The sequence below is a fragment of the Lytechinus variegatus genome, chromosome 1, assembly GCF_018143015.1.
Source record: "Lytechinus variegatus isolate NC3 chromosome 1, Lvar_3.0, whole genome shotgun sequence".
NCBI lineage: Eukaryota > Metazoa > Echinodermata > Echinoidea > Temnopleuroida > Toxopneustidae > Lytechinus > Lytechinus variegatus.
The window spans coordinates 57,192,918-57,212,472 of NC_054740.1; the positions used below are offsets into that span (position 1 = coordinate 57,192,918).

General features: G+C 37.9%; 1 protein-coding gene across 1 annotated transcript in view; it reads right to left on the minus strand.

The window, feature by feature from the left end:
• Nucleotides 1–1,304: 1,304 nt before the first annotated feature.
• LOC121417892 (nose resistant to fluoxetine protein 6-like) overlaps nt 1,305–19,555 on the minus strand; it is a 55,334-nt gene continuing 37,083 nt past the window's right edge. Inside the window, exons 8-16 of the mRNA XM_041611630.1 lie at nt 12,571–12,667; nt 11,267–11,359; nt 9,271–9,442; nt 8,494–8,573; nt 7,022–7,132; nt 5,391–5,529; nt 3,813–4,014; nt 2,683–2,825; nt 1,305–1,616 (exon numbers count right to left, since the gene is read on the minus strand). Of these exons, the coding sequence (XP_041467564.1) occupies nt 1,506–1,616; nt 2,683–2,825; nt 3,813–4,014; nt 5,391–5,529; nt 7,022–7,132; nt 8,494–8,573; nt 9,271–9,442; nt 11,267–11,359; nt 12,571–12,667 (1,148 nt within the window). The 3' untranslated portion in view covers nt 1,305–1,505. The remainder of the gene's footprint in view (nt 1,617–2,682; nt 2,826–3,812; nt 4,015–5,390; nt 5,530–7,021; nt 7,133–8,493; nt 8,574–9,270; nt 9,443–11,266; nt 11,360–12,570; nt 12,668–19,555) is intronic.

Here is a 19,555-nt window from a genome sequence, read left to right on the forward strand (position 1 = left end):
AATATAGCAATAAAATAGGGCCTTTTTTAAAGCGCCATGAACACCGAAAGGTAGACCTGTGCGCTATACAGTGCGTCCCACAAAAAACGAAATCGATATTTATCAATGATTTATCATAACTTTATCACAAATAAAATAGACAAAAGACCAACAAATGTAAAGCTTAGAAATCCCCTCTTTCATCTGAAATTACTTAGATTATTTCTCATTCACTCATGAGTGAGCAAAAACAATTTGAAGAGGGGCTACCGAAAAGTCATTTTGCGGGCTGTATCTGGGTTTCAAAAAGAAAACTCCCTTTTAAAAAGTTCAATATCTGCTCTATAATTTGATACCTCAATTACAGAAAATGGTCAAGAAATAACAAAGTTATGGTTATTTGAAGTAAGGCTTGAATTTCAATAATTTCATAAAATTAAGAGGTTCTACAGGCAAGCGTTCAAACTCACTTGACACTCCGTTTTGTTGACGATCAGCCATGTAATAAGTCTTTTGTTAATGCGATAGCTTCTGTGGGAAACCGGTGAAAACACGTTTATTTAATGAAATTATGGAAATACAAGCATTGTTTCGAGGGATTATAACTTTTTTATTTCTTGACCATTTTTTGTGATTAAGATATCAAATAAAAAAGCAGATATTGAACTTTTTAGTCATGTTTCGTTTTTTTCTGGGACGCACTGTATAACTAGCCACCATTATTATTATCATTATTATTATCATTAACATGTTATTAATCTCCATCCACTTATCACTTAAAGGGGAATCCAGCCTTGACCATAAAATGTTGTTGGGAAGGAGAAAAATAAATTAAAAAGAATGGTGAAAATTTGAAAGAAATCAGACAAGCAACAAGAAAGTTGTAGCTACTTTAAAATTGAGATCACTAATACTATGTAGATTTCAAATTGGCAACTTGGTAAGTAAATTATGACAAGGGGCAAGGACAACTTTCCCATAGGCCATGTACTTTATTATCAGGGATTTGTGGTTTTCTCCTAGTACCCATTCCCCTGGGGCAGTAATCTAAATATAACCCAGGTAGTATGTTGTTTTAAGTCTTGATGAAAGAAAAATAAAATTTGAAAAAAAAATTGCGAAAAATGACATTTTAGCCATAATATGTATTGGAGTACATGGAAGAGTAGTCCTTGCCTTACATCACTATGACATCCCATGTGCAGCCAATTTGAAGTCTCCATGGGTATAGTGATTACCGATATTTACAACTTTTAAATATTCATAACTTTCTTGTGGTTTGTCCAATATTGTTCAAACTTTCACCTATCAACTTGTCTGATTCTTCTTTTCCTTATAAAAACAAGTTTTCATTTGGGTTGGATTCCCCTTTAATTGGTTGTTTTTTTTATAAATTGCTCTCATAAATTTCAGTTAGCTCTTCCATTCTCTTTTAAGATTGTTTAATATTCTTTAAATAAATTGAATATAATGATGTTAATCATGATATGAGGTTATAGTGAGGCACTCAAAATTAAAAGTATGAATTATCTCTTTAGGAACATTTTTTGAAGACTTCCTATTGGCATTTCTATCAACGAAGAAAGGATGGAAGCTGCGGAGTAGCTGATCGTGACGAAACCAGCGAAAAGAAAACTCTGGAGAAGAGGAAAAACAGATATAAATACTATTTAAACCGTTTTTAAAATTATTGTAATGACAGTATTTCAACTTTAGAACCGGTGCCTTGCAATAATAGCAATTTCATCCTTATCTTTCTTCTTTGAAGTGAAGTGCAACTGTTAAGAATGCCTAGCGAAAGCAATGGCTATATTTTATGCATCTCATCCCATGTAACTGTCTCGTTTTTGTACTTCGTATGCAAAGACAATGGGAGATTTTCATTTATTATTATTATTATCATTTATTTATTTATCATTTTCCATTATAATTAGTCTGCTTAATCAATCTAGGGTTAAATCTAGTTGTTTAATGGTGCAATAATTTTCATTAAAAAAATGAAAAACAAAGGAAATAATACAGAGGGAAAGAAAATATGGCTTTCGCAATGTTTCATTGTGAAAACCAAATATAAGATTGAAAAAATTCTATACATGAAAGAAAAAAATCCTCGTAAAATTGGGTGTTAAATATGTAAATAATATTTTCAAACTTAAATTTGAATATTCTAGTCATAACAATAAATAAATTATCATTTCTAGGATGGATTGTCGTTTGTAAAATACAGGAGTATATTAAATGGAAATAACCATGAAAAGCGACAAGCCCTCCCCATAACAGAGGAGGAAAGAAAGAAAAAGAAAACAAAAAGGGTGAAATATATTTTTTCTCATTCAATAAATAATGCAGGTAGGGATGACGTATTTTTTTCAAATCAGCATTTTTTGTATAAAGATAATTGTTTTACTCGTCTGGTCCGCTGTCTCTATTTAATAAAGATTTTGCCCTTTATACCATGTCTGGCTCCTTAAAAATCTTAGACTCATTGCGCCACTGGCCCCGCCTCCCCCCCCCCCCAAAAAAAAAAAAAAAAAAAAAAAAAAGAAATAACCTAAACTTTAAAAATCCCTCACAGAGAACAAAATATATGCCAGTTATCGACACCAATGGTTAGATGAAAATAGGTTGTTACATTCATTGCAATTCTTTATTTTCTTTTCAATCAGTAAGTTACTTGGTAACCCATGCTGTACATTGGCCTACCTGATGAATGACGGTTACATTGTAGCTCATTGCAACGGTTCCAGTAAAGAGATAAATAATAGCAGGATGTAGTAGATACGCACAGAACGTCAATCGAGACAAAGGGATCCACAATCTCCAGGAAAGAAATCGATTTATCACACCTGTAATAATGAACGATACAGATGAGATGTTGGGGGCCCTTTTGCGATCATAAATATCAATCAAAAAATCTGTTTAGACTAGCAAAAAACATCAATACAAACACAATCTTTTATTGAAAAAAAAAACAATTTGCGTTGACTTTGTATTTAAAATGATGTTTTTGAGCAAATTTGGGTCCGCCATGCACTTACATAATATTGCATAATTTCGGGAACCCGTACCCAGGCGTTGAAAATTAGGTCTCAAAAGAAGTCAGCAAGTGGCTTGGTAACAAAAATAGCAGGGTGGCGTAGTCACAAAATTCGTCGACCCCCCCCAGTTAACTTCGGGTTTACGGAGTGAAACTAACTTCTTTCACTAGCAATTTACTAGGGCCTATAAGTAAAATCACAAAGAAGTACAATCACAAAGGAGTTAAACTAGTTCCCTCCCAATTCACAAGTTGTCACTCATTAAGGTGTGAAATATACCTTTCCATTTCTAATTCACTATAGCTGCTACCCGTTTAGCATTCTACGATTTAAAACCTTGTTGATCTGGCGCTGCACAGTGGCTGCCAAGCCCAGGATCAAATGAGCAGACAAATATTTTGATGATTTCAAATAATAAAAGGTGGATTTTCATTCACTCATTAAGTGGTGAAAATATAAGTTTAATTCACTATAAACTCCTTAAGCTGTGACACTAAACTTTTTACATACACTAATTACTGTAATTTCACTCATTAAGAAGTTAAACTAAACTCCTTTACGCTCTTTATTCGCTATAAATTCAGTCAATATGGAGCATGGCTAATCTTTTTGGAGTGAAATCAAACCTTTTCTTTCACTCCAAATTCACTATGAAACCACTCGTAAAGGATTGAAACTAAACCTTGTTCCACACACAATTTACTAGTAAGTGGGTGGATGGAAATCTTTTCCATTCCTAACTCACTGCATATTCGCTGATTAAGGAGTGATCATTAAGGAGAAAGAGTTGATTACCTCCGTAGCCATGATGACAGGAGAAGACTACCCAGGACATAGCCAAAGTCCAGGCAAGTTTGCCAATGCTGCCATACAGAATATTAAGAGACTTGTCCAGAGGTACGAACTCCATCCCTGGGTGATCATAAATACTATACAGACCATAAACCAGGGACATCCCAATGGCAAAGGATGTCAACCAACCAAGTATAACTATGATCTGAATTTAAAAAAAAAACAAATATAAAAACACATTTTGCAACTTTTTCTATACCTCTTACAATCCAAAATGGTCTATAGAACTGCTTCTCGCTATGATGTCAGACTGACTGATAATGAATTACTGATGTGAAGGGTTGTAGACGAGGCCGATACTTCTGCCGGTCACGAGGCCACTAGAGAACATCTTTTCCCATTGATAGTCTCTGTACATATGGAGCGGTCCGAGGTCGAGAACATGGCCCACCTTGACTTCATTGCTGCCAGAGGGACTCCCAACAGCACAATCGAATGTAATGATTTTGCATAATTTGCAAAATCAAGATTACGTTTCATACATTGTACTAAACTCGTGATATTTCTTGATAATGACCTCAATATTGAAACAGATTAAAATCACTCACATTATCATGCATACATGAACCAAGTTTGAAGTATAATCCTAAAAAGGTTCTAAAGTTATCAGAGATGAAGAGATATGTCAATGTAGTACTGACATCTGTGCCCATCTGTGAGCTTTGACCTCATGCTCCCTTCCCGCAAATCAAACCAGTACATGAGCCAAGTTCAGTAAGTTGGAAATTCACAGTACAGCTTTTCCAGCTATTCTAAGAGCAAGATATTTCCATATAGATGACTTCTTCGACACTTGATTTAAAACCTCCATATCCAATTAGATTATTATTTCCCCAATATGCAACTATGCTACAACTAAACCACTACTACTACTACTACTACTACTACTACTACTGCTGCTGCTGCTGCTACTACTACTACTATACTACAACTATACTACTACTACTACTACTACACAGCAAAAACTGTGGTGTTAACCGGTGTACATAGCGGACCACACCAGTTATTTTACACCGGTGTTAAATTGGTGGTGTTAGTTTTACACCTATAGGTGTTATTACAATACCTTTTGTTATTACATTTACATTCTTTGGTGTTATGTTTAATCTCTAGGGTGTAATTTCAACACCTCAGGGTGTGGTCCTCTATTAACACCAATTGGTGTCAGTTTTAACACCGCAGTTTTTACAGTGTACTACTACTACTACTACTACTACTACTGCTGCTGTTGCTGCTACTATTACTACTACTACTACTACTACTACAACAACTAATAATAATAATAATTTTATTTCATTTCATCCTTGTTGACCTCATTCAACAAAGTAAAGTTTTAAGGTACCGAACGATTTTTGAACAATCGACACAGAATCTTCCACAGGTAAAAATAGTTAGAAAACTGTTCTGAACGACTTTTCAGGTCACAAATGCAACAAACATTTCGTATCTCGACCATTATTACTCTTCAAATTCAATAATAATAAAAAAAAAGACACAGGAGAGAGAATATATATTACTTACCACATGCAATCTTGGAACTCTTTTGTTCTTTAGTCTATGTAGAATATATCCCATGGCAATACCGATCAAGTATGGCGTGGCATTAGCGTAAGGCTTTACAGAGAAGATGAACATAGGATTGTCACCCCGACCGACCAGTCTATGAAAGAAAAAAAAAACCTTTAGGGGCGACATGGTCATCAGTCAAGATTAGATCTAATAACAACATTATGATTCAATACTATTGCAGGAATAATTATAAGAGCCAAGCCAAGCCATAAATACCACAATGAAGTATTGTACATGACAAAGCTAGCCATACTGGTGGGCGGAAATCCTAGGGGGGGGGGGACATGTTCCCCTACCCAAAATAGTAGGAGGGACACAATATCAAATGTCCCCCTACTATTTTTGGTCTTATATGATGGAAAGAAATACACCATCAAAAATCGAAATAAAACATGTATTTTGGACGAGATAAGCTTACTTTTTGATAACCTTTTATTTTCCGCTTGTCGAAATGACCTGACATTGGGATGATAACCTTTTTTTTCTAGCCACTGGTCCCCTTTGGCGAGAGATTTCCGCCCTTGGCCATGCTCTACATCCTTTCTATGATAGTGATTACTAGTATCTTGCATTGTATCCTCTTTCTCTACAACCATATTTGAGGTTTTGACATTGTTTTTATCCCTTTTCCATAGTGGCAATCGTGTTAAGATAGCCATCTTTGTGTCTTTCTACTCATGACCTTCCTTCGTATATATTTAATTCCTGTAAACCTTGGTTAGTTGCAAAATTCCTCTTTCCTTTGCCACTGCAACAGCAATATAAATATATTTTTGTATTAGATTCTAGCCCCCTTTTTGTTATTGATGTTTAGTTTTCGTATCAGCAACGTTTATATTTTCTACAAATTACATTTAAGAGATATGTGGTAGGTGGCAAGGGACTTCATGGGGGTTGTTTTAAGAAATGTTTGATATCAATTGCAAAATTTACGTTGTAACTTTATAACTAAATTAGTTTGCACTTCTTGTTGCAAGGAGATCAACAACAAATTGCAAATTTGTAATTCAATAATAATAATAATAATAGTGGAATATCATGTGGTCAGTTTACATAGCGCAGTTATGTAAACCTATATACTCTACTGCGAGGGAGCAAAAATTTCGACATTTTTATCACGAAGATCCAATTTTGTGATAGATTTTGACAACATTCAGAGAAAATAATATATTTTACACTTCTCTCTTTCCTTTTTCCCGGTCGCAAAAAGGAGACAATCGTCCCAAGCCCCCACCCCATCTGTATGTCACTGTAGCTAGACCCTGGCTAGACCACAAACGCCCCACAAAATAAGTGCAAGACATGATAAAGGTTACAATTCTTGAAACGTCACTAAGAGTTGCTCTTTCACGACGATTGTTGCTCGAATAGAAATAGAGTTAAACTTGGCCGTTAAAGCCAAATATATGCCAAGAGTTGTGCCAGGGTATTTCTTTTCTTTTAGTTTTTTGCTCTCAACTTTTTATAGGCCTATATTAGATATATCGATCTGCACATTTCTCCGCCCCCTGCGGACCCGACTATGTTTATATAACTCTTATTTATTCTGTTATACTATGATATTGAATAAAATGTGAATTTACGCATTGACAAATTGAGTAGCTTGATAGTCCCTCACAGAGAACAGAACAGCACGTATGATAATACTGATGGTTGTCAGAAGACATAATACAAAGATGCCAATAACTGGAAACCTGTAAAGAAAACATTCAAATAGATTTGAGTTATCAAAAAATAGATATTGCTAAGAATATTAATATATGGTCAAAATGAAATGAAACAGTACCACAACCTGCACTCTGACAGACTGGTTTACTATCTGAACTGATTCCTGAATGTTTCATTTAAAGTTAAACAAATGTTTCAAGAAAATATTGAGCTGTGAACATAGACCGTTTAAGAATATTTTTAATTAATGGTCCTACCCATTCATTTCATGGTCGGTCTCTCATAATATAGCAGGTGGGTGTTTCATAAAGCTGTTCGTAAGTTAAGAACGACTTTAAGAACGACTAGTGATCATTTCTTGTGGTAAATAGTAGATTCAGTGGAGATGGTTTAGAGCGTAAAAAGTATCACCAGTCGTTCTTAAAGTCACTCTTTACTTACGAACAGCTTTATGAAGCGGATCCCTGGATTCATTGCGTATTAAGTGGATGCATTGTATTGATTTTGATTTTATTGAATGTTCATGCACATCAACAAAACGTCAATTGGCCATATTGATGGCTCTGGATGGGCATACAAGTTTTGTATAACTTTAAGCCTTCTTCCATACAAGCTTTGGTCCCAAATTGCACAAAAGCAAGTAGGATCCCACTAGAAACCGCGCAATGCGCGTATTATAATAGTAGTGATTTCTATCATGTAGGCAGGAGACTCCACTGCCTCCCCTCCCCTTTCCGCTCCCTGCTCCGTCAAAATTCGGAACCTTATCAAAAATTTTACTCCCTAGTGTAAAGGCACTGAGACGGATGACACCCCCCCCCCACACACCCCACACACACACACACACATTCCTGGCTCTACCATTGTGCAAAGGGACAACTTGAGCTTCAAGTTCCTAGTTTCAAGTTCAAGGGATGAAAACAAAGATTACTGCTTGTGTGTTTGACTCTCAATGTAGGCGACGATCCAGCGAGGGCGGGGGGGAGGGGAGCAGGGGGCATTATTTGAATATGCAAACAATATTTGTACACTGTGCAGAAGTGGAACACAGCCCCCACTCCTTTAAAAAAGCATTTTCATCTTTACTTGTTAATTCATTCCTTTTCACTTTCCCATCATTTCTAAATAACAATCATGTCCCTTTTTTTTTTGGGGGGGGGGCAATCAGAGTCCCCCTCTTTTGTTTCCCAAATGTTTGCCAATCATAATAGATTCGTTTTCACCCCTCATTAGCCATAACCATGATAATCCGTTGACACCGGGGCGGATCCAAGGTTTCATTGGCCCGAATTCTCGAAGAATGGCTAGCTTAGCCCACGGGGAATAGTTAGCCCAGTGGGCTAAGATAGCACGGGCTAACTATTAATCATTTAAGAAGATATCTTACCACCAGATGAGAACGATGATGATGATCGCAAGCAGAAACAACTGCATGTCCGTGGCAAGATACCATGACCAGGATAAGCACTGTATCACGAGAGAGAAAAGACACATAAAATGTTCTTCTTTGGACAAATGAATAGGCTAGCTTTTTGGACAGTAAACATTTTTGTCCGACAAGATGTCAGACACCTTTCCTTGATTCTGATTGACTGTGAGGCACTGTTACTATGGTAACTGTCGGACAAAATAGGACTTTTCGGATAAAACGTCTGACAAATCCTTTCGTGAAATGCTCCCCTGAACTTCAACACCACAAGGGACCCGTTTCATATAAATCGACAATTATTGTATATTTACCATTATGATAACTACCATGGTAACAGGGTAAGCAGCTAATCAATATCAACCCTGTTAAAAAAAAAAAATTGCAGAAATTTATTCTACGAAACAGAAGACTGTACAGAAAATGTAACATAATCACCCTTCAAATTGTCACATAAGGATGTTTTCTGCAATTAAACAGAACAGGGGGGGTTTTCACAAAGATTTTAAGTGTGACTCAACAGTTGCACTTACCCACCGAAAGCATGAGCAGATGACATCATAGGTGGTGTGCTGCCGGTCTTTGGCATGACCGCAGTCAACGGCCGAGATCCAAGAGGTAGGCTGAATCGCCCCCCCCCCTCCCCCCGCCCTACCATGGAGGTAGAAACTCCATGGCCGTACTAATAATGGACCCATTATTTTGATATCTCAAATAAAAAAGAAAAGGAGACTGTACCCCTGAGGATGTATTCGATGGCACGAAATTGTTGATATAGAGAAAGTTGGTCCACCACCAATCGTAACATTCTTGGGTATCTTGGACTCGTAAATGCCAGAAAGGTCCCTCACCAAGATACGGGTACACAAACGTGTATAAGAGAATCATGACGGCCATTGCCGGTGTTATTCTGTGGATGGTAAAGACAAGATGATCACTGCTAAATCAATGGTTTTCAAACTAAACCAGTCGGTGTTGATAAGACCGTGTCAAGCATTTTTAAACCAGAGATGAATTCATGGCGTAAGTCAAACACCCACTAGCATGGGTGCTCTTTCGTTCAAAAGATCTCTGATCGCACTTCGTGCTCGCATTGTCGATCTAGTACACACAAGTAGTATCTATATAGCCTTATCTAGTCTAGTGTTAAAGGTCAAGTCCACATTAAAGTTTCACAAAAATTATATGCACAATCTTAGTCACATGCAAATTAGAGAATCAATGATGTCCCTCATTCACTTTTTCTTTTGTTTTTTATTGTTTGAATTACACAATATTACAATTTTTACAGATTGGAAAATATGGACCAACTTGACTGAACCATACAATTTTAAACAATGGTAGTTCTACATGTTCAGAGAGAAATAAAACATAATTTCACATGACAATGAAGAGAACATTAGTATATTTCATATTTTTATATAATAAAATACAAAAGAAATAGTGAGTGAGAAGTGTCATCAGTTTTCTCATTTGCATACCGACCGGGGCGTGCATATAACTGTTTTGTGAAATTCAGCGAAAGTTTGAAATGTCTTAACTTTCTTATTTTACATTCAATTTTGATGAAATTTTCAGTGCTCTTTTTATTCAAATCAACTTTTTGTTGGGGTGAACTTGTCCTTTAATTCATGATACGGGCTACTATGACTTCCACAAGTTTATCAATGTGACTTTGCGTGAAAAATAAACCAAACAAGCCATCAATATCAGAATTTACCCTGCTATTGTGGTAATGTAATCGTTCAAACACAGGAAGTGTTTTTTATGTCAGGAGACGTACACAGGGTTAACAAAAACACAGCAAATGTATTGAGAATGCCCATCAAATAAAAAAGAATAGCTTGGAAGACTTTGTCGAAAAATCTACGATTGTAATTGATGAACCGGAAGTGGAGTTTCGTCCTGTGTTTCGGAGCTGACGAATAATTGCAATATGTCGTTTGCCCATCAGAGTCCAGGATGAAATTGCCGCTTCCATTAATAATAATAATAATAATAATAATTAGCATTTAGTACGCTCTCCATAGTTAACTATATCACAGCGTTTACAAACGAGTTTAAAACAAGAGTACATAATAATTACAATCAAAATACATTCAAAAGAAATTAATCGGAAAAGAGGTATGTTTTTAGAAGTTTCTTGAATTGATCTGAAGAGTTTGATGATTTCATGAAAGTGGGTATGTTGTTCCATTCTTTAGAAGCAGTAACACTAAATGTGCGATCACCTGTTTTGTACGAGTTTTGGGTATATGGCAAGCAAATATGGGTCTTTAGATGAACGGAGATTAGGGAGAGTTGGTCTATGGGAAGCAAGGCTATCTTTGATATATTTTGGCATCTGGTTATTAAAGGCTTTGAAGACAAAAAGAAGTAATTTAAAGACAATTCTCTTCTTTACTGGGAGCCAATGAAGAGATTTAAGTAAAGGGCCATGCAGGATCATGACGTCGGTCCACCCTAAAGATAATAAGGGCTGCCCAGTTTTGTAAACTTTGTAGGCGCTTCAAATACACTTGGGGAACAGATGTTAAGGCTGTTAATTCATTCACAAATTTTCGACAAAGCCTTCTTGGTTGTTCTTTGTCATGAAGGGAATAAGACAAACATTTCATTGTTCTATTCTTGGATTCATTCTTCGTACGCGGCGGAGTGAAAACCCCCTCTGTCGTCCTAATCAAGTACAACATGGACTTCGCCTGGGTGGAGAGAGGCCAAAGTAGATTATTACCTGAGATAACGATGAACTATTGCAATTAACCAGTTCACTCTCCCAACAGACTTTGCCATGTATTTGAACCCTGTATAGGCAACGAGGAGACCGCTGTATAATACAAAGTAATAAAAGACAGTGAGTAGAATTTAGTGATACACGCATACGACTCCATTTTAATTCAGAGGCAAAATACAAATAAATGAATAGATAAATGAATAAATCAATTAATCATTTAAAAAAAGGGAAAATTAATACACAAACAATAAATCAATGAATAAATCAATCAATCAATAAAATAAATGAATAAATATATACATAAATAAGTAATTAAATAGATAAATAAAATGAAAAAAATCACAAAACAACTGCCGAAAACTTCATTAATACTTCCATATATGTATTGATATAACAGGCAATAATGTATCACTCATAAATAAGTAAGAGTATAAATATTTGTTGATTCCATCCTCCAGACCTTTATCAACTACGTTCCATTGTAAAAAGGCTAAGCCTAACTCTTATAATAATACTAGTTATACATTTATATAGCGCTTATTACACTTCATTTCTAAGTGCTTTACATTGCAATTATTATTTGTTAATATATTATAACACTACCAAATTGTAAGTCATTCATGAATCCACATTTTCTTGCATTATTCGGTGGACAAAAATGACTTACAATTGCAGTTTCAATGAATGAGAAAGAAATATTTAACTTTCCAATTATGGTGAGGGGTAATGGTGTAACCCCCCCCCAAAAAAAAAAAAAAAATCTGTAAAGATAAAACGAAAAAAGTACACCCGTCACGGCCATAGAAAAATTGCCCCCCCCCCTCTCCAAAAAAGACAAGCAAACAAATAAATAAACAAAGAGGAAAAAGGGGGACACAGGGGAGGTCTACCTCTATGAGAATTATTGCCATGAGTAGTAGTAGAAGTAGTAGTAGTAGCAGTAGCAGTTGTAGTAGTAGTAGTTGTAGTAGTAGTAGTAGTAGCAGTAGTAGCAGTAGTAGTAGTAGTAGTAGTATAGTAGTAGTAGTAGTAGTAATAGTAGTAGTAGTAGTAGTAGTAGTAGTAGTAGTAGTAGTAGTAGTAGTAGTAGTAGTAGTAGTAGAAGTAGAAGTAGTAGTAGAAGTAGTAGTAGTAGTAGTAGTAGTATATCAGAAATAGTAGTAGTTGATTAAGTAGCAGTAGCTAAGTATCAAGAACAGCAACTGTTGTAGTCTTTGTAGCAATTCGAGAACTATTTATGCTTCCTTTTTATTCATGTGTTTTAATTGCAAACATACTTGATTTCCCTAATCGATTCAACTTACCCAAGGAAAAAGAATGTATCTAAGGCGACGTAACCACTGTATATAACTTGACTTGTTAACCATTTAGCGGGACCAGTGTACACCCACAATATATCAGCTGAAATGATAACATGATATTATTTCAGGTCAAATTATGTCGTTATTTAGAAAATATAAGTTATTTTTATCAATAGATTCATTGGATTCAGATGCTCTCTCCAAAACCTGTTCAATGTGAATGTTGTAAAACGTAACAAAGATAATTCTAGCAAGGTCGGCGAATGCGTGCAAAAGACTTGAAAAATACAATCCCATTGAATACATTAAAATCAACAACAAAACGGCCATTGTGGCAGAGTAAAATGCTAACCGACTCATGCTTTAATTGCCTATTCATATAATTAGTTTTTTTTTCCTTCTCATTTCAAAAGTGGAATAGCCGTGGTGTAGTGGTTCTGTCTCTCGCCTTTTAAACAGTGTCGTGGGTTCGAATTCCACCGCGGTCTATATAGTGCGTATCAAAAAAAAGTTTACACTTTGAAAAAATTATGTAAAATTATACATTTGTAATATCCTGAAGATTTTTCCACATTTTAACATTGGTACAGACCCATTTAAGCAAATGACGATATAACTGTCAAAAAATATTTCTGCTTGAGTGAGCACCACTTAATTTTGAAAAGTTAGTGAAAAATGATTTGCGCAGAACTTTGAAATAGATATGCGAATAAAAGTAGACCTTAATCATGAAGAACACATGTAATTTAGCTAGTTGAACTGATTTGAAGATATCCGTTTTACCTTTCTTGACTTGTTTCTTTGCCCAATACACTTCTAAAAGTGCATTTCACCCCGACCCACTCCCCCATACACTGAGGCCATCGTGACGATATTTGCTTTACACTGAGCTGTGATTTACATGAAATGGCTTAGGCTTGATTTTCATTTTGTTAATCATTGTCAAGCTTGGGAAAAGTGTGGAGAAACAAGTATTAAGTGAAAAATGAAATGTAAACCCACTTTAAATGATAAAAACTTAGTGAAAAAATGCTGGAGATGTCTGATATAAACTTTTGTTCAGATTCAGTTATGTCCTCAGATCCAGCTGGCACAAAAAGTGTAAAGGTTGTGCTTACCAAGTGCTGAAATTTCAATTTGGGTGGCAAAATTGTTGCAAAATGCTTGAATGTATCCCTTTTATTTCAATTGACTTAAAGTGCAAGGGAAATGTATGAGAAATGTTTAGCAGGGAAAGTTTGATTTCACCCTTTCCCCTTGACACAGCGTGAAAACAAGCATTTCTGCGCAAACAGATTTCTGCGAGCTTTACAAAAATGGACAGTGCTCACTCAAGTGTAACATTCCGTCAAAACTTTTACTTTCATTAGATAAATGAGACCCAAACCCAAGATTATATGTGAAAAAATTACCCACATATTGTATATTCTTTAATTCCCAAGGCTTTTTCAAAGTGTAAACTTTTTTTTGATACGCACTGTATAGCGTCGTTTGGCAAGGCGTTAATCCACACTTTGCCACTCTCGACCCAGGTACCCTGTAGGATGCGAAAGATATTGTATGTTTGAATTTGCCAGCGCCATGATGAGGCTACGATGAATGCAAGGAATGCTCCCCAGGGAGTGGAAATTGTGCATTTTTCGTGCGGGATTGAAATGAATCCATTTACCGGGGTAATAATATGCTGTAACGCGCTTTGAGCCATCCTGGGAAAAGCGCTTTATAAAAATTGGCTATTATATTTCGTACAGTTACCATGGTCATACATTTAGTTGCATCTGATGAGCTTAGAGTCCCACAGGGTGACTCCATTCTCTCCCCTGATATTTAATAGTGAACAAAAGAAAAAATGAGGAGAAACGCATAAAGAATATATAGTCTAAAAAGGAACAAGTGGAGGTCGTACGACTCTGTATTACCCCCAACTATTCAAAAGGCCATTTTGCTCCCTTCCCCTTTTAACAATTTGGATTGTTTTGTCAGAAACATATCCCTACAGTCAGTGACCTGTACTGCGTACAACTATTCCAATTCATGTATCTGCTAGATAGAAATAGTGTACCTAATGTCCTACAAAATAAATTTATGAGATAAATACTCTGCATTCATATAATACGAGACAGTCAAATGACTATCACTTACCTAAAAGTAGAACAATATTTTCTAGAAAAAACTGTATTTTTCACAGGACCAACACTCTGGAATTCTCTGGACAGAGTAATAAAAGAGGCAGCTAATCTGAACCGATTTAAATTACGCACCAAAAAGATTCTTCTGAATTCTTATTGATTCAATCAAATATTTTGTGAACTTCATACTCATCCACGGTAGTGTTGATCATTTTAAAGTTAATATCTAATTTCGTATATAGTGTATATACATTTGTGTTAGTGTTTATATCTATATAAATTTATATAGTTTTGCTGATTGTTTTTACTCTACTTATACCCTAGTATAAAATTTTCTTAAGGGGGTCTACATCTTACAAGCTTTGCTTTTCAGTAGGCTCCTCCACTTTTTTTTATTTCATTGGTATGTTTCAATCCTGCATGTTTTCAGTTGATGCATCTTTTCATTGTAAAAATAATTTATTACGAAATCTACTTTGAGGATTTGCGGAATATGAATATATTGTGACGGAACCGCTGGGCGGCGGCGTGGGTTCGGTCCGCCGGCAGCTCGCTCTTGTCAGGATGCCTGCCGCCGGCGGGTGCGTCGCCGCGTCGATTTCCAAACTTTTAGTCGTGGATCCGTTTGGCAGAGATATACTGCCGCAGTTGACACTTGCACACGCCTCGATCCTGTCAGTACCACAACCAGGCAACCTCCAGACGGCTACACTCTTTGTTGTCAGCTCCAACAGCTCACCCGACCATATGCATCTGATTCCTGTAGTTAATTTCCTACGACCATATGCATCTGATTCCTGTAGTTAAGCTCCTACGACCATATGCATCTGATTCCTGTAATTAAGCTCTCTCGACCATAGGTATAGACTATGGTAATTTCCTCTGTCGTCTGCTTACGACCAGCTACTACGTCTGTTCAGTACAGCAACCACGTCTGCTCCGTACTGCAACCACGTCTGAATTTCCGTACTGCAACCACGTCTGTTCAGTACACGACCACGTCTGATACCGTACTGCAACAACGTCTGTTCAGCACTGCAACCACGTCTGTTCAGTACCACGACCACGTCTGAGTCCGTACTGCAACCACCGACATCTGTTCAGTACTGCAACCACGTCTGTTCAGTACCACGACCACGTCTGAGTCCGTACTGCAACCACTGACATCTGTTCAGTACTGCAACCACGTCTGTTCAGTACCACGACCACGTCTGAGTCCGTACTGCAACCACTGACATCTGTTCAGTACTGCAACCAAGCACGTCTGATTCCGTACTGCAACCACGTCTGTTCAGTACCGCAACCACGTCTGTTACCGTACTGCAACCAGGAACCTCTGTTCAGTACCGGAAACTACGTCTGGTTCTTCGACCATATGTATGGGTCCTTCTGCAGTCAGGTTCCCACGACCACACCCATTGGCTCTGCTCTACTTGTAGTTTTCCCGTTGTCTGCTCCGGACCTCCGACCGTCTGCTTCCAGACCAGCAACCATCCGCTTCAGACCAACCCGTCTGCTCCGGACCACCAGCCGTCTGCTCCAGACTCCGAACCGTCCGCCTCCAGACCAACCAGACTACCAAAAGAGCAAGCCCTGGTATAGTCTCTTGCTGGCGTGCAAAAGACCCAACATACAAGGAAATCTAACCACAGTCGTCGCCTAGGATTCTAGGTTTCCCCGTGGAAAGACATGCGAACGATCATATAAATCATTTCGATCGCATCCACCAACTTTATTTATTGGATAGCGAATCCAAATCGATCTGCATACTTTACGTGCAATGCACCCCGTGGGCGCCGTATTTCAACAGATCATCGGCAAAGCCTCACGAGTACACCAACTTACTGTACTTATGCATTAATTATACAATATCTGTTATAGTTAACCTCTGTTACAATCTTAAAACAGCTATAACTTTGGTCTCCGAAACCGGATATGCATGAATGACATATCAAATTAAAGCATTTATTTAGATCAAGCTAGTGATAACCATAATAATCAGTTAAACATCTCCAGGAAATTGTTATTCCACAAAAACGGTTCAAAACATGCATAACTTTCAATGTCTTATCTACGTCGTTATTACTGTAGAAACATGCATGTAATATCGCCAGCTACGACAAAATCATTATAAATCAACCAAAAATAATTTCCTAACACGAAATAAAACCCATTTCGTGACACAACTCCCTTATTTTTCAAAGCTCGGCCCCCGAGCGTCATTTAACAACATCAGACACTGTAGCACGAAAAGATAACTCTTAAACAACGAGGCATTAAAAATAATGTCCAAAGTACACGGTGACATGCTTTCTTATAGTGTCCTTGTATTAACAAAACAACATAATAAAGAACACGATAGGGATACTGTTCAAGACGACTCTTTTTTTCTTGAGTTTCTCCGTCATTCTAACAGTTCTCCTTCCTTAGTGATGTTAAGCTCCGTGCTCCGTGGTACGAACAAAGCTAGGTGACATCTGGCGGAATCTGGAATGCGTCGGTTGACTTGTTCAGGGTCACCTTCTCTTCTGATCCGCCGGTTCTCATCTCTTGTAAGAATGCCTGAATTCTCTGGCGGGGGTTGTCAGTCTGCGTCTCAGCATTCCTTCCAGTGCATTCTATCCAGTCACTGGTAGACGGCATCTCCAAAACCACTTTCCTAGAAGCGTATCTCAAATCAAGCAGTGAAGGCGACGTCTCATCATAGTCCAGGTCCTCTGGTTCAGGGGTAGAATTCCGACCATGCCATGGAGATACTTCTGGTCGGTCAGGTTGAGGAGACTTTGGACAATCTGGAATGGATGATTTAGGTATGTCCTTTTGTGGTGTCCTGGACCTCCGTCTTGGTGATCGGGAACAGGAGCGTCGAGCCAAGCTTCCACGTTCTGACTGACGTGGTGAGCGAGAGTCAGTGCGACATAGTGACCTATTAAGAGATCGACTCAGTCGCAGTTCCCTATCTTCCCGGTCCGGCGGAACAGGGTCTATTCGAACAAGACGGCATGTAGAATCTTCCGTCAGTTCTAAAGCATCCCAATGTTCCAGTAGATGTCTAGAAGCCATGGAACACGTGCATACTTCATCTTGATCTGGCCTGTTGCCAAGTTTCTTGGCCGTGTAGATAGGACGTATGTCCTTGTCTTCTTCTTGCCAGTCAGCTTTCTCCTGTGAGCTCCGGTCAGTGATGGTTTCAACCAGTTGTATCTGCTCCTGAATGTCGTCAATTCTAGGCAGCGGGTAGGCATCTTTAATCGTCTCTGCATTGAGTTGACGGTAGTCAACACACAATCTTTGGCTGCCATCTTTCTTTTTGACCAGTACGATGTTAGATGCCCATGGGCTGGTCACTGGCTCAATCAGTCCCTGAGCTAGTAGATTCTTTACTTGCTCGTCTATTCCTTTCCTCTGCGTCCAGGGATGTCTCCTGTCGGCTTGACGTATTGGTTTCGCAGTAACAGTATCTATGCCATGTTGGACAAAACTGGTCTGTCCAAGATCCGAAGGTCCTGTAGAGAAAACATCTGCATTCTCAACCAGCAGTTCTTTTATCAAATCATGGCATTGGGCTGGCACTTCGTCAGTACTGCGAACAAAGAGGTCCTTCAAATGTTCTGGTATTTCTTTGTTGGTATTTGTCTCAGTTGGCTCGGCAAGGTTGCACATTTCCATGCTCACTTCTTCCAGCCCTGACAATGAAGCAATGGCAGTGCCTGCCTTTATGATCCTTTGTTCCTTGGTTGGGTTGAAAACCCGAACAGGTAGTACATCTTCGTCTGCCTTCACAACAGATCTGGCGACGATGAGTCCTTTCTTGATTAGTTCTGTTGGATTTGCAGGTGGTTCTACTAATCCATCACCTAGTGACACTTTTCTGCCTGTAACTCTACCTGCTAATACCATCTCGTGTCCTGGAGGAATTGAATAATCTTCTCCCGCTACTATCCTCCTGCAGAATGATTCTCCGTTACTATCTAGGTATGGAATTATGCCATAGTTGGTCCTCAGTTCCATCTTTTGGCAGTCTAACACAGCATTGATTTTGACTAGGAAATCTAGCCCTAGAATGCCCTCATTCTTTAGACTAGCCACTGTAGCCATTGTAGTGACGACTATATCTCCAATCTGCACTTCCAACATTGACTTTCCTCTGATTCTCAATTGAGATCCATCTGCTTGTAGTACAACACTTGTCACTGGTAGTAATTCTGGTCTTCTGATTTCCTCTATCTGGTCAAACACTTTCTCTCCAATGAGAGTGTTGGTAGCTCCAGTGTCGACCAGTAATTTCAATTCTTGTCCATTTACTTTGCCTTGAAGGTAAAGCCCTTTTCTCTTGGTATCTAGAGTCGCTCCGACTCTGGTTTGTTCCTCTTTCGTTTGTCCTCTTTTATTTTGTTCATCTAGAGTCACTTCGACTCTTGTTTGCTCCTCTTTTTCTTGTTCCTTTGTTCCTCTTTTCTCTTGTCCATATAGAGTGGCTTCGACTCTGATTTGTTCATCTGTTTCTTGTTCTCTTATTCCTTTCTTGTCTTGTCCATCTAGAGTCGTTTCGACTCTGATTAGTTCCTCTTTTCCTTTTATTTCGTTCATCATTTCCCTTTCGGGTACTTGAAAAGCTGCTGTTCTTCCTTTTATTTTCTTTGGATATGGGCAGTTGTTCCTCCAATGCCCTAATCCATTGCAGTTGAAACATCTTTGTTCCTCTTGTTCATCAATCCTTGATTTATTTGGTTCCTCTCTTTTTCTTTGTGGCTCAAAGCCATCTTTTCTTGATTCCTGATATTTGGTCCTGATTTTTGTTTCCTTTTTCTTGTCTCTTTCATCCAAGGCGTCTATGACAGCCTTTACTATCTTGTCGA